At 39.8% G+C, this 16,026-nt stretch overlaps 1 protein-coding gene across 1 annotated transcript in view; it reads right to left on the bottom strand.

The window, feature by feature from the left end:
* The window catches only part of sntg2 (syntrophin, gamma 2), a 290,541-nt gene that overhangs the window by 42,480 nt on the left and 232,035 nt on the right, over positions 1–16,026 (bottom strand). Inside the window, exon 13 of the mRNA XM_073055362.1 lies at positions 9,915–10,031. Coding sequence (XP_072911463.1) covers positions 9,915–10,031 — 117 coding nt within the window. The remainder of the gene's footprint in view (positions 1–9,914; positions 10,032–16,026) is intronic.

The raw sequence follows: 16,026 nt of genomic DNA, 5'->3' as shown, positions 1-16,026 counted from the left end.
GAATGCCTGCAAGAAAATGAATCTCTGGGTAGTATATGGTGACGTATATGTATTTTGTTAATAAATTTGCTCTGAATTTCGAGCTTTCACTGGGATTTCTAAACATTCGTATACCAAATTATCAGTGTTTTCCTGTAATTTGTTCTTTATCTTAACAGATAAATATATTATTCTGGACACTGAAACATCCAGTTTCTTTCTCTTTGAGGAAGCTCTGTGCCACTTTCAATGCCCGGAAGAGAATAAATTGGGCTTGACTGTAAGGGATTTTCACATGTAGTGGTAATGCAGGCAATGCAGCAGTTTCACAGCTCCTAGGTTTAATTCTGACCTCAGATACTATCTGTGCAGAGTTTGCACCTTCTTCCTGGGTCCACGTAGGCTGCCCCAGATGCTTTGGTTTTCTCCAGCACCTCAAATGTTGGATATAATCTGCAAAGGTGTTGCTGATGCTTTGCAGACAGCAAACAAAATGACTAAAAAGACTAAGTATATCTACTAGATATACTTTAACAAGACTATGATCAATGCAGTCTATAGCCTGGGAGGTCTACTTCAAAGCCATCTGTACAACGTGGCATTTTTGTGGTATTCTGAAATATTCAGAGACCTGGATTCTCAAGAATGCAGGTACGGCTGCAGCAGCCACGGCTGGAGTGGACTTGGAACCTGACTGAATCCTCGGGCCGGACTGTAGAGGCAGAGCCCAGACCCGAGAGCAAATAATGAACCAGTGTTTGGCTGATTCAAGTGGTGAGCCAGAATAAAAAGATCAAAGTGTCAAGGCCAAGGCTAGCGGATGAACCAATGTTCAGCTTACTACCCCAGGAAGCTTTACTCACTTTAGCACTGAAATGACCCTGCAGCCATCGGCACTCACCTCAGTGCTGAAACCTGTCTCTGCAGTCTTAGTGCTAAACCTGGTTCTGCAGCTGCAGCCTGTAGCCATTGCTGTTTGCCTCAGTGCTGAACCTTGCTTTGCAGCTATGGCCTACAGCCATCAAGCTTCTGGACTGCTGCAGCGCTGATCTGCTATGTGGCTGTGGGCTTAGTTAAGGAACTCTGTAGTTCATGTTCTATGGATTGTTTGTTTTTTTTTCATTGTTTGCATGATTTGTTCTTTCTTTGTTTGTACTTTGGACATACAACTGTCTTTGTGGTGTAGGGTTTTTTATGAGTTTTATTATGTTTCTCTGTTTTGTGGCAAGAAGGTGAATTTCAAGGTTGTATATGATAGACAAAGTTTAATAATAAAAGTACTTTGAACTTTGACGATCTACTACCTCATGAGTTAATTGGCTACTGCAAGTTACTGTTAGCATAGTGGTAGAAGGGGCTGGCCATTGTTAATGAGCTATCGGATAATAAGAGGTGGAATGAGATTGCTCTTTGAGCTGACATGGACTCAACTGATTTTTTATTGCCATGAGGGAAAAAATCTGGGAAAAAATGAGGAAATCTGAAAGACACAGTCTGATAATGCAACACTTCATTATATTGTACACAGGTATCAATGGTGCTGGCAACTTTTCTTTTCTGCTGCAAGGCTTTGATGATAGAGTGTTTAACATTGTACATCTAAAATCTAAGCTAAGTTAGAATTTCTAAGAATTCTCATGGCATCAGTGGACTACAAAGAAAGCAGTTCCTCTTTCAACCTAGAATGCTACTAGACCAAATATTTAGCTTATTCAATCAAGGTTGGGTTGAGGAGTGACACATACTATTGGATTTATCATTGAATCGAAGAACTAAAGAAACATTTCAAAAGTGCTTGAAATGTAATGGGACAGCAGAACAGAAATACAAATGATAAGTTTTAGCTGCTGTAAAGTGATTGCTTATATCTCCAAATATAACAAGAATACAAGGGAAATAATGGAAATGAAATAAAAGGAAGCTATCTTTTCAGTGTGCTATGTTTTACTCCATAGCAACTGAGCTAATTCTGCACCTTTGATCTTTCACCAAAGACTTTAGATCTTCAGTGCTTTGAGGATTAAAGTAACTGAAAGTTCTTCCCAAGATTTCCATCCTGTCAAATTTTCAGTGACCTAATTGCATCAGGTATGAACAGTGGTAATCATCACTTTTCTGTTACACAGACTTAAGCTTTACTTCCATTATAACACAGCCTCCTCACTAATCAACACAGTGAACATCAAGGCTGCCAGCTTGCCCCCCACCCCCCTCGCTCTACTCTCTGTACAGTGTGGCTAAGCACCACTTAAGAGCTTTCTTCAAACTTGCCAGTGATATTGCTGCTGTTGGACAAATCATAGATGGCAGTGAGTCAGCTTAAGGGCATGAACTGAGACATCTGGTTGAGAGGTATCACAACAATAAACGTTTGCACATCATCAGCAAAACCAAAGAGCTGATCGTTGACTTTAGGAAGGGGAAGGGGGGTGAACATTCACGAGTCTGCATTGAGGAATTACCAATGGACACTCAGCAGTTTTAAATACCTGGATGTTAACATATTAGTGACCTGCCTTGGGCCCAGCATGCAGATGTTTTCATCAGGAAAGTGTACCAGCATCTTTTTGTACTACTTATTTACTTTACTTTTTTGTATATGTTGTAATTGTAATTTATGTTTTATATTGTTATGTACTGCTGCCACAACAATAGATTTCACGACATGTGCAAATGATATTAAATCTGATTCAGATTCTGACTTTTTTAACAAGGCAAAGTTGTTCAGCTTGTCACTAAACCTTCTTAGAACCTTGGCAGATTTACTGTTGAAAGTATCCTCACTGGGTGCATCATGATCTGGTACGACACTTAGAATGCACGGTAAGAAGCTGCAGAGAGTACTCTGTACAATTCAGCACGGGCACATCACTCCCCACCATTGGTAGTTTCATCATGAGCTGTTGCCTCAAGAAGACAACATCTGTCCTCAAGGAATCCCATCAACCAGGCCATGCCATCATTCCAAAGCAGGAGATTCAAAAGCATGAATTCTCACACCACCAGGTTCAAGGACAGCTTCTTCCCTTTAACTGTTTGATTCTTGAATAAACTGGCAAAACCCTAATCACTACAGTTTAGCAACATCATGACCACTTTGATCATTTTGCACCAAAATGGACTTTATTCTAATTGCTTTCTTATAAAAATAGTGTATAACTTATGCAGAGATTGAACTTTTTTTGTGAATGTAGCATATGCTTCTTATGTGATGCCATGTTCCTGTAATGCTGATGCAGGTAAGTTTTCCATTGTACTTGTGCATATGACAATAAACTCAATGTTGACTTTGACATTAATCTTCTTCTTCGGCTATCCATCGATTTTGATGTTGTCTGAGCCCTGGGCAAGGTTATATGGAAGACCAGCAGTTGCCCATGCTGCAGTTCTCCCCTCTCCATGCCACTGATGTTGTCCAAGGGAAGGGCACTAGGCTAATACAGCTTGGCACCGGTGTCGTCGCACAGAAATGTGTGGTTAAGTGCCTTGCTCAAGGACACAACACGTTGCCTCAGTTGAGGCTCGAACTAGTGACCTTCAGATCACTAGACCAACACCTTAGCCACTTGGCCATGCACTAGCATGTGACATCAATAAATAATGGAAGAAATAATGAATCAGGATTATATGGCTTCCATTGTATGACTACATGTTCATAGAAAACATGTTTCTATAGGTTCTGTTCTGTTACAGATCTTGTATTTCACCAGGTGAGTTATTTAAGGGCAGTAATTCCACACAAAAGAGCCTGATTATTGCTTTTCCTCAAAAGAACCTGGGGACACCAGATTCATTTCCCACTAAATAATGGCAAATATTTCCTTCACAGCTGGAATGGAGAACTCCAGAACTGCAAAGATTGTCAGAGTTGGGGCAAATTATTTCCAATTATCTTAATTAGTTATTTTTGAGGTATAGGATATTGTTAATGTTCTCAATAAACTTGAGATTTGATGGAAAAATGGACTTCAAGCTCTGCATATTGGCAAGTAGACAGATAAAGTGACAAACATGATGTTACTCTGCTGAAAAAGCAATAGATTGCTAGGATATGCTGTTTTGTCAATCCAGCAACTTCTCTGTAAATGCTGAGATGCATTGTGAATTGAGAAGGAGAAAGCCACAACCCTCCATCCGATGATGAATATTGAATACAGTACATGAAGGAACACCTTACATTCTGACATCAATAATAATTACTGACATCAGCAAAGGTAATATTGTTGTAATGTTGGTGGACTTTGAATTTAGGAACATACAGAAAATTGCCTCATTTCAGAATAAACTATTACTTCTCTTTTAGGTTTGGAATCACTTTCAAAGCCAGACAATTTAGGATTCAAATTATTCAAAGCCTATTAGCCTAAAACAATTGACTACAGCTCAGTGTGTAACACTATCATTCCTATATTTCTGATTAAAAGGCTCCAGAACCTGGACTTCTGTATCTTCTTCAGCAAATGGATCCTCCACTTCCTAACTGGAAAGCCACAATCAATGCGGAATGGAAATAACATCTCTACCTCACTGGCAATCAACACTGGTGCACCTCAAGAATGTGTGCTTAGCCCACTGCTCTACTCTCTCTACACCCATGTACAGAGAGCACAGCTCAAATGTCATCTTTAAATTTGCCAACAATACAACAGAATTTCAGAATTTCGGATGGTGATGAGATGGTGTACAGAAGCGAGAAATATCAGCTGGTTGAGTGGTGGCACAGCCTCAATCTTGCACTCAGTGTCAGTAAGACTGAAGAACTGATTGTGGACTTCATAAAGGGTAAGTTGCCATCCAGAGACAGAGAAGCAGTTTCAGCGACAGGTTACTGTCGATGCAATGCTCCTCAGACAGGATGAAGAGGTCAATACTCCCCAATGCCATTAGGCTTTACAATTCAACTGCCAGGACTTAAGAACTTTTTTTAAAGCTATTATTAATGCTTTTTGAGTTAGTGATTTAGATGCATATCATATTATTACTGAGTTAAGTATTGTATGTAATGAGTTTTTGCTACAACAAGTGTATGGGACATTGGAAAAAATGTTGAATTTCCCCATGGGGATGAATAAAGTATCTATCTATCTATCTATCTATCTATCTATCTATCAGTCCTCATAGAGGGATTAGAAGTGGAAAGAGTGAGCAATAAACTTCAGAGTGTTGTAAACATAGTCAGCTCCATCATGGACACTAGACTCCAGAGTATCCAAGATATCTTCAAGGAACCATGCCTCATAAAGGCAGCATCCATCATTAAGGACCCCTCACCCAGGTCATGACTTGTTCTGATTGCTATTATCAGGAAGGAGGTACAGAAGCTTGAAAGCACATACTCAATGATTCACAAATAGCTTCTTCTCCTCTACCATACAATTTCTAGATGAACATTTAACCCAGGAACATCACCCTGCCTTGTGTAGCTAGATTCTGGACTTCCTGTCAGATCGCCAGCAAGTGGTAAGAGTGAACTCCCACACCTCTGCCCTTCTGACCCTCAACACAGGAGCCCTCCAGGGCTGTATCCTAAGCCCCCTCCTTTACTAAGTATACCCATGACTGTGTCGCCACCCACAGCTCTAACCTACTGATTAAATTTGCAAAAGATACTACATTGAATGGCCTTATCTCAAAAAATAACATGGCAGTTTACAGAGAAGAAGTCATCACTCTGACAGAGTGGTGTCAAGAAAACAACCTTTCTCTCAATATCATTAAACAAAGAAGCTGATTGTGGACTACAGGAGGATCAGAGACCGGCTCACCCCTATTGACATCAATGGACCTCGGGTTGAGATGGTGAACAGCTTCAAGTTCCTCAGTCACACATCACCGAGGATCCCATGAGGTCTGTACATACTGGCTGTGTGGTGAAAAAAGCACAACAGTGCCTCTTTTACCTTAGACGGTTGAAGAAGTTTTGTATGAGTTCCCAAATTCTTAGGACTTTCTACAGGGGCACAGTTGAGAGCACCCTGACTGGCTGTATCAATGTCTGGTATGGGAACTGTACCTCCTTCAAGCACAGAGCTCTGCAGAGTGATGCCGACAGCCCAGCGCATCTATGAATGTGGACTTCTCACCATCCAGGACGTTTACAGTGACAGGTGCATTAAAAAGGGCCCGAAGAATCACTGGGGATCTGAGTCACCCCTATCACGGACTGTTCCAGCTGCTACCATCTGGGAATGGTACCACAGCATTAAAGCCAGGACCAACAGGCTCCAGGACAGCTTCTTCCACCAGGCCATCAGACTGATTAATTCAAGCTGACACAATTGTATTGCTAAGATATATTGACTTCTGTTATATATCTTACTGTACATACCATTTATTACATATTACTATAATTTCTACATTGCACATTCAGATGGGGACATAACATAAAGAATTTTACTCCTCACGTATGTGAAGGATGTAAGAAATGTTAACTCTTAATTCCCTTTTTATTTCTATTTTGCACTATTTACTTAATTTGAATATTTTATATATTTATATATACTTACTGTAATTAATGTTTTTCCTATTATTATGTATTACACTGTATTGCTACTGCAAAGACAACAAATTTCACAAAATATGCTGGAGCTATTAAACCTGATTCTGAACTTTATTGATACTTTTTGCATTTCACAGTTAAAATAGATATTAAATTAAATCAAGTCCAAAATAAGCAAAGAAAATGTGAGCAATTACATCAAAAGGAATGCAATTATAGAGAAAAAAATCCATTATCCCTTGTTAATGTAGGGATGCTTTAGCTGATTTGCTACTTTGGGCCTCAGACTGACCCTCATGACGTGTATTGATCTGGTAAGCAATTAAATTTAACTTTCCTAATATTGTTCAAGCTGTTCCATTGCTCATTTGTGGGATAATTAAACTAATTTCTCTGTTTTTTAAGGTAAGACATCACCTCCCAAGAAGCTAAAACTCATCCAGCAATTTGTAAGCCTAACAGTGATTAACAAACTCCACACATGTCTTAAATACAAGACACTTTGCAGATGCTGAAAATCTTGAGCAACACCCACTAAGTGCTAGAGGAACTCAACAAGTCAAGCAGTATCCATGAAGGGTATAGGCAGTTGAAGTTTCAGGGCAAGACCTTTCATCAGGACTGGAACAGAAGGCCATAAACCAGAATAAGTAGATGGGGGAGGGGAAGGAGTAAAAGCTGGCAGCTGATACGTGAAACCAGGTAAGAGGGAAGGAGGGTAGGTGGAAGAGATGGGAGGTGGTAAGAAGCTGGTGGGTAACTGGTGATCGGAATGAAGGGCTGAAGAAGGAATCTCATAGGAAAGAAGACCATGGAAGAAATGGAAGGAGGAGGGGCACCAGAGGGAGGTGAAGCACAGGTGAGAAGAGAAGGACTGAGAGGAAAATCAAAATAGGAAATGGGGAAAGAGATATGGGTGAGGGGGAGAAATTCCCAGAAGTTAGAGAAATCAATGTTCATGCCATCAAGTTCGAGGCTACCTAGTCTCCCTGTAGTACATAGACTTTAATTAATGTAATTGGCCTAGATAGGTGGCCATTTGGAAGCCCCAACAGCAATACTTCTCCTGTACCCTGTGTCATCTGGGAAAGCATCTGTCCAGCCTTGTTGTCTGTTATTTATTTTAAAATCAGATAATAAGGCAGGTGTAAACATAATTTATAATGGAAAATTTTGCATGCTGTTTAGAATATTGAAGTTCATATGATAATGTAAACTAAATTAAGTATCATAACAACTTTGAATTTCATCATATATTTGCTTTTGAAAAGCAATTTTATTTCAAAGACAATCAAGGCAACTTATCTTGTAACACGTCAAATTCTGTTGTAGAAACAACATAGTACAGTTAATGACAAATTGATTGGGATTTTGTGATCAGCAGTGAAGCCAAATCTTTTTAGTCAGAGATAAGAGTACTCTTTTACTGGGCCAAAGATGATACTTGATGTGATCAAATAGGACCAAAGCACAAATACTTTCCCTTTGAAAGCCTTGTTCAATAACACCGAGGAAAATTGAAGATGTGTTGCCAATACTTTGCAATTGATTACAGTCTACAACATACATAGAATGAAGAATATAGAATAGTACAGCACAGTAACGGCACTTCAGCCCACAATGTTGTGCCAACCTATGGAAACCTAACTCATAATCAACTCTCACCCTTTTCTCCATCACACCTAATAACCATTCATTTTTCATACATCCATGTGTATATCAAAGATATTTTAAATGTCCGAATTGTATCAGGCTCTTTCACCAGCTCTGGCAACTACAATTCTCTGCTTATATTAAAAAAAAATCTCTGACATCTCCACTAAACTTTCGTCCACTCACATTAAAATGATGTCCTCTGGCATTGTCACACTGGGAAAAATGCACTGGCTGTTTACTTTTTTCAAAGTTCAGAGTTCAAAGTAAATTTATTATCAAAGTACACATATATCACCTTATACAACACTGAGATTCATTTTCTTCTGGACGTTCTCGATAAATCCATAATAGAATAATAACCATAACAGAATCAAAGGAAGACCACACCATCTTGGGTGTTCCACCACTGTGCAAAAGATGACAAACTGTGCAAATACTAAATAAATAAATACATGGACAATAAATATCAAGATCATAAGATGAAGAGTACTCAAAACTAAGTCCATCAGTGGTGGGAACATTTTAATGATGGGGCAAGTGAAGTTGAGTGATGTTGGTTCAAGAGCCTGATGATCGAGGGGTAGTTTCTGTTCCTGAACCTGGTGGTGTGAATCCTGAGGGTCCTGTACCGTCTTCCTGATGGCAGCAGTGAGAAGAGAGCATGTCCTTTGTTGTGGGAGTCCCTGATAATGGGTGCTACTTTCCTGTGACAATGTTTCATGAAGATGTGCTCAATGGTGGGGAGGGCTTTACCCATGATGCACTGGGCTGTATCCATTGCTTTTTGTAGGAGTTTCCATTCAAGGGTATTGATGCTTCCATACCAGGCTGTGATGCAGCCAGTCAATATACCCTCCACCACACATCCACAGAAGTCTGTCAAAATTTTAGATGTTATGCCAAATCTCTGAAAACACCTAAGGAAGTAGAGGTGCTGCCATGCTTTCTTCATGATTGCACTTACGTACTGGGCCCAAGACAGATCCTTTGAAATAATAACACTAAGGAATTTAAAGCTGCTGACTCTCTCCACCTCTGACCCTCCAATGAAGATTGGCGTATGGACCTCAGGTTTCCTTCTCCTAATCAGCTACTGGATTTTCTTGACATTATGGTTATGGCACCACTCAGCCAGATTTTCAATCTCCCCCCTGTATGCTGATTCATCACCACCTTTGATTCGACAAATGACAGTGGTGTTGTCTGCAAACTTGAATAAGGCCCACATAATCTTATACCTCTCTATCAAGTCATCTCTCATTCTTCGATTCAAAGCCCTTCATGCTTTTATGGATTGAAGTCCGACTGTCACTTCTCTACTCAACACTGTCTATATCACCTTGTAATCTATGACAACTTTCTACACTATCTACAACACCTCCAACCTTTACGTTATCTGTAAACTTAGTAACCCGCCTCTCCATTTCTTTATCCAAGTTATTTATAAAAATCACAAGGACAGATCACTGTGGAACACCACTAGTCATTGACTACCAACTACCACCCTCTAACTTTTGTAGGCAAGCCAGTTCCAAATCCATGCAGCCAAGTTCCTGTAGATCCCATGCCTCATTTTCTATTAAATGTCTGGAAATAAAGTCTTGAGTACATGGAAGCTTTGTTGAAATGTGATTACATTAACCATACATATCAAGCTTCATTTAAAACCACACGTAGAAGTTACCTTGTTCAATTTAAAGAAATCTCTAAACGAAAGTATAAACAAAAACATTTTTTTTTGTAACAGCTGATATATTATAAAAGAGCTATTAACTCTTACCGGTGGAGTATTGAAAATGTGAAGCGATGAACCTTTCAGTCCCAGAAACTTGTACTTGTAAAGCTGATTGGAATCAGATCCCAGTATCCTCTCACTCACCCACCCCATGTGAATTATCTGCAGAGGAAAACCTTAGAAAATTGAAAAATCAATCCTCAAAATCAAAACGCAGCTCTTTTATGATTCCTGCACACAAAGCTATTATTTTTACAATGAAACTTCAAGGACACTGTTCCAAGCATTATACTTAAATCAACCAGGAAAGGTTGCAGTGGATTTTCTACTCTTAAAGCTGTTCAGAATGGAATGATGGGGATTTAATTCCAATTTGGAATGACAGCCTCTCTTGCCTCAAAGAAGCAATCAGGATAGTGCAGACAAGTTAAATCCAAAATATTCACCAGGTTTGGCTGCTTAAAATATAGGAGCATTCAGGCTGGAGAGATCCAAAGTCACCTTGTAAACTTTCTGCTTTCTCCCCACAAAGAAACCACCAGCAGTAACTTCAGGATATCTGAACAGTTTTGATAAAAAAAACTATGGAAATAACAAAGTATGAACTGAGATTGCCTTTGCATCTTTCTCTGAATTAAGATGTGAATGCAGAAAGCTAAAACATAGACATTGATTGTCAGAATGAGAATGGGAAGTCGAATCAAAATGCGTAGCCACTGGAGGATCCTGCCTTTTGCAGCAGACAAAGTGAGGGTGCTCGACAGAGCAGTCCTGGAATCTGCATGCAGCCTCCTCAGACATTCCCATTCTCATATGTATGTCCATGGCTCTTTTGCTGTCATGATGAGAACAAACTTAGTCTGCAGGAGCAACAACTTATATTCTCTCTGGGTAGCCTCCTACCTGATGGCATGAATAATAATTTTTCTAACTTCCGGTAATTTGTCCTTCCCCACTCTCATTTTTTCCATTCCCTATTCTGGTTACGATCTCACCCTCTTCTCCTTTGCTGGCCATCACATCCTCCTGCTTCCCCTCCTCTATCCCTTTCTTCCATTGTCCACTGTCCCTTCCTATTAAATCACTTCTTATTCAGCCTTTACCTCTTCCATCTATCCACTCCCAAATTCTTACTTCATCCACCTTCCCCACCCAACCACATATCACTTACCTATCACATGCCATCTTGTATTCCTCCCCTCTCCCCACCTTCATACCGGGTTTCTGCCCCCAACCTTTCCAGTCCTGATGAGGGGGTACAGCCCGAAGCATCGAACATTTAGTTCCCCTTCATAGATGCTGCCTGATTCACCAAGTTCCCCCAGAATTTTGAGTGCATTGCTCAAAATTACACTATCAGCTGAATCTCTTATGCTTAAAATAAGCTGAAATAACTGTTTAGTCAAAGTGTTGATCACCCATTTTTAATAAAATATTGATATTTTCATAGTTTCATAAAAGTGGTAGCAATTTTATTTGAATGAAGAGTGTCTAATCAGGTCGTTCCTTTTGGTACACTTAGCATAATCATAAGATCATAAGATATAGGTGCAGAATTAGACCATTTGGCCCATTCAAGTCTGCTCTGCCGTTTCATCATGACTGATCCATTTTTCCTCTCATTGCCTTCTCCTCCAGTCTCTTGCTTTCAACCTGTATCCCTTTATGCCCTGACAAATCAAGAATCTATCAACCTCTGCCTTAAATATACTCTATTTTAAGACTTAGCCTTCACAGTTGCTTGTGGCAATGAATTTCACAGATTCTCCACTCTCTGGCTAAAGAAATTCCTCCTCAACTCCATTCAAAATGGATGCCCCTCTATTCCGAGGCTGTGTTATCTGGTCTTAGACTTTTCCACCATAGGAAATATCCTCTCCACATCCACCCTGTCAAAGCCTTTCACCATTCAATAAGTTTCAATGAGGTCACTCCTCATTCTTCTGAGTTATATTGAATAGAGGCACAGAGCCAACCATGTGTCACTTCATAAGTCAAGCCGTTTAATCCTGGAATCATTTTTGTGAACCTCCTTTGAACCCTCTCCAGTTTCAGCACATCTTTTCCAAGATAAGGAGCCCAAAACTGCTCACAATACTCCAAGAGAGGTCTTGCAGTGCTTTATAAAGTCTCAACATTACATCTTTGCTTTGATATTCTAGTTCTCTTGAAAGAATGCTAACATTGCATTTCCTTCCTCACCACAGACTCAACCTGCAAATTAACCTTCAAGGAATCCTGCACAATGATTCCCAAGCCCCTTGGCATATCAGATTTTTGTTTTTTCTCTCATTTAAAAAGTAGTCATCCCTTCCATTTCTTCTCACAAAATGCATGACCATACACTTCCTCACACTATATTCTATCTGCCCATTCTCCTGATCTACTTAAGTCCTTCTATAGCCTCTCTTCCTTTCATGGTTGTGTCATCTTGTCTTTGGAATAGTTCTTCTTCTTTGGGATGTACATATCCTGTGCCTTCTGAATTGCTTTGAGAAATTCCAGCCATTGCAGCTCTGCAATTATCCCTACCAGCGTTCTTTTCCAATCAATTCTGGACAACTCTAGAATTGACGCTTGCCTCTATAATTCACTTTACTCCTCTGAAATACCGATACATCACACTTTATCTTCTCCTTCTTAAATTTCAGGGTGAATTGGATCATATTGTCATTGAACCTACTAGGGGATCAGCTATCCTGGATTGGGTGTTATGTAATGAACCGGAGGTCATTAGGGAGCTTAAAGTATAAGATCACAATATGATTGAGTTCAACCTGATACTTGTTGGGAAGAAAGTAAAGACTGATGTAGCAGTATTTTAGTGGAGTAAAGGAAATTACAGTGGTATGAGAGAGGAGTTGGCCAAAGTAAATAGGTAGAAATGCTGGCAGGGATGACAGCAGAACAGCAATGGCATGAGTTTCTGGGAAAAATTAGGAAGATGCAGGACAGATGTATTCCAAAAATGAAGAAATTCTCAAATGACAAAATACTGAAACCATGGCTGACAATGGAAGTCAAAGCTATTGTAAAAGCAAAAGAAAGGACATACAACAAAGCAAAAATTAGCGGGAAGATAGAGGATAGGGAAGTTTTTAAAAACCTCCAGAAAGCTACTAAAAATTCATTATAAAGGAAAAGATGAAATATGAAAGCAAGCTAGCAAACAATATCAAAGTGGATAGTAAAAGATTTTTCAATTATGTAAAAAAAAAGAGAGATGAGAGTGGATATAGGACCACTAGAAAATGAGGCTGGAGAAATAATAACGGGGATCAAGGAGATAGCAGATGAACTAAATGAGCATTTTGCATCAGTCTTCACTGTGGAGGACAATAGCAGTGTGCCAGATGTTAAAGGGAGTGAGGGAAGAGAAGTGAGTGCAGTTACTTTTACAAGGGAGAAGGTGCTCAAAAAGATGAAAGACCTAAAGGTACATAAGTCACCCAGACTAAATGGAATGCACCCGAGGATTCTGAAAGGGGTAGCAATATAGATTATGGGGGCATTAGTAATGATCTTTCAAAAATCATTTGACTCTGGCATAGTGCCAGAGGACTGGAAAATTGCAAATGTCACTTCACTTTTTTAGAAAGGAGGAAGGAAGCAGAAAGGAAATTATAGGCCGGTTAGCCTGATCTCAATGGTTGGGAAGATGTAAGAATCAATTGTTAAGAATGAGGTGATGGAGTACTTGGTGACACAGGACAAGATAAGACTAAGTCAGCACTGTTTCCAGAAAGGAAAGTCTTGCCTGACAAACCTGTAGGAGATAGCGAATGGGAATAAAAGGATCCTTTTCTGGTTGGCTGCCAGTGACTTGTGGTGTTCCACAGGGATCGGTGTTGAGGCTGCTTCTTTTTATGCTGTATATTAATGATTTAGATGATGGAATAGACAGTTTTGCTGAAAAGTTTACAGATGATACAAAGATTGATGGAGGGTTAGGTAGTGTTGAGGAAACAGGTAGGCTGCAGAAGGCCTTAGACAGATCAGGAAAATGGACAAATAAGTGGCAAATGAAATATAATGTTGGAAAATGCATGGTCATGCACTTTGGAAAAGTGCATACTATTTTGTAAACAGGAGAAAATTCAAAAATCTGAGATACAAAGGGACTTGGGAGTATTTGTACAGAACACCCTAAACATTAACTTGCAGGTAGAGTTGGTGGTGAGGAAGGCAAATGCAATGTTAGCATTCATTTAAAGAAGTCTAGAATAGAGGAGCAGAGATGTGATGCTGAGGCTTTATAAGGCACTTGTGAGGCCTCACCTTGAGTATTATGAACATTTTTGGGCTCCTCATTTAAGAAAAGATGTGCTGGAATTGAAGAGGGTCCAGAGGAAGTTAACAAGGATGATTATCATATGAAGTTATCATATGAAGAAAGTTTGATGGCTCTGGGTCTGTACTCACTGGAATTTAGAAGGATTAGGAGGGATCTCATTGAAACCTTTCCAATGTTGAAAGGCTTAGACAGTGTAGATGTGGAAAGGATGTTTCTCATGGTGGGGGAGTCTAAAACAAGAAGATGCAGCCTTGGGATAGAGGGATACCCATTTAAAACAGAGATTTGGAGAAATTTCTTTAGCCAGAGAGTGGGAAATTTGTGGAATTTGATACCACAGGCAGCTGTGGAAGCCAGATAATTGGGTGTATTTAAGGCAAAGCTTGATAGGCTCTTGATTGGACATACATCCAAGGTCACAGGGAAAAGGCCAGGGAGTGGGGCTGAGGAGGAGATAAAAGGATCAGGCATGACTGAATGGTGGAGCAGACTCGATGGGCCAAATGCCCAAATTCTGCTCCTATGTCTTTTGGTCTTATTATGATCATTAGCCCCTAAGTGTTCTTTTACTTTGAGTTCATTAATCAATTCTAGTTCATTATACAACACCCAATCCGAATAGCTGATCCCCCCTACTGGTCTCAAACACGAGCTGCTCTGAAAAGCCATCTTGTAGGCATTCCAGAAATTCCCCACTTGGAATTCAGCACCAAGCTGATTTCCCTAATCTTCCTGCATATTGAAATATCCCATGACTGTTGTAGCATTGCCCTTTTGGGATGCATTTTATACCTCCCATTGTAGGTTGTATACCATTTCCTTACTATTATTTGGGGGGGTGGGGGGGTTGTATATAACTCCCATTAGGCTCTTTTTACCCTTGCAATTCTTTAGCCCTATCTACAATGTTTTAACACCTTTTGACTCTATGTCACGTCTTTCTAATAATTTGATTTCATTTTCTACCAGCAGAGGATGACACCCATTTTACCTTCCTCTCTGTCCTTTTGATACAATACGTATCCTTGGACATTAAGCTCCCAGCTATAAGCTTCTTTCAGTCATGATTCTACATTTGCTACAACATCCTTTATGCCAATTTGTAACTATGCTACAAATTCACCGACCTTATTCTGTATACTGCACACATTCAAATATAACAACTTCAGTCCTGTATTTGTCTTTCATAATTTTGTCCACCTTTGTCATTGCAACTCATCCTGTTGACTGCAATTTTGCCCTATCATCAGCCTCCTCTTGCTAGGAGCCTCAATACACATTGCCTCTGTTTGTAAACCAACTACCTCATCTTTAGCCCTACCACTCCGGTTCCCACCCCTCTGCCAAATTAGTTTAAACCTACCCAAATAGCTCTAGCATATTGGACCCCCTCCGGTTCAGGTGTAACCCGCTCTTTTGTACTGGCTGTACCTTCCTCGAAGTGATCCCATTCTCCAGTAGGAATCAAACGTCATTGAGCCACAGTTACAGTTCCTTAATACGTTCTCTCAGGAGCAGCAACTCAGTGCACCTGGTGTAGATGTGTTTATCTGGGAGACTTATGATCTATCAATGGCTGAAAATTGCACTATAGTTCTTGGTGCAGATTGATTGGCCCTTAAAATGGAATTTGTGGTTTCTCAGAATCACTTTATTCAATTTTCACCATGTAATCACTCAGGGATGGTTTATTGCCATTATCACCAGAAACCTGTCTTTGCTGTAATTGTACTGCAGAGGGTGCAAAGGATGTTCAGCAGGATGTTGCCTGGACTGACTGAATTTAGTAACGTGAAGGCATTAGATTGTTTGAGTTTGTATTACATGGAGTCAACTGATAGATGTATATAAAATTTGGAGAGG

This window comes from Hemitrygon akajei, chromosome 9 (assembly GCF_048418815.1).
Source record: "Hemitrygon akajei chromosome 9, sHemAka1.3, whole genome shotgun sequence".
NCBI lineage: Eukaryota > Metazoa > Chordata > Chondrichthyes > Myliobatiformes > Dasyatidae > Hemitrygon > Hemitrygon akajei.
This window is presented reverse-complemented; position numbering and strand designations above follow the sequence as displayed.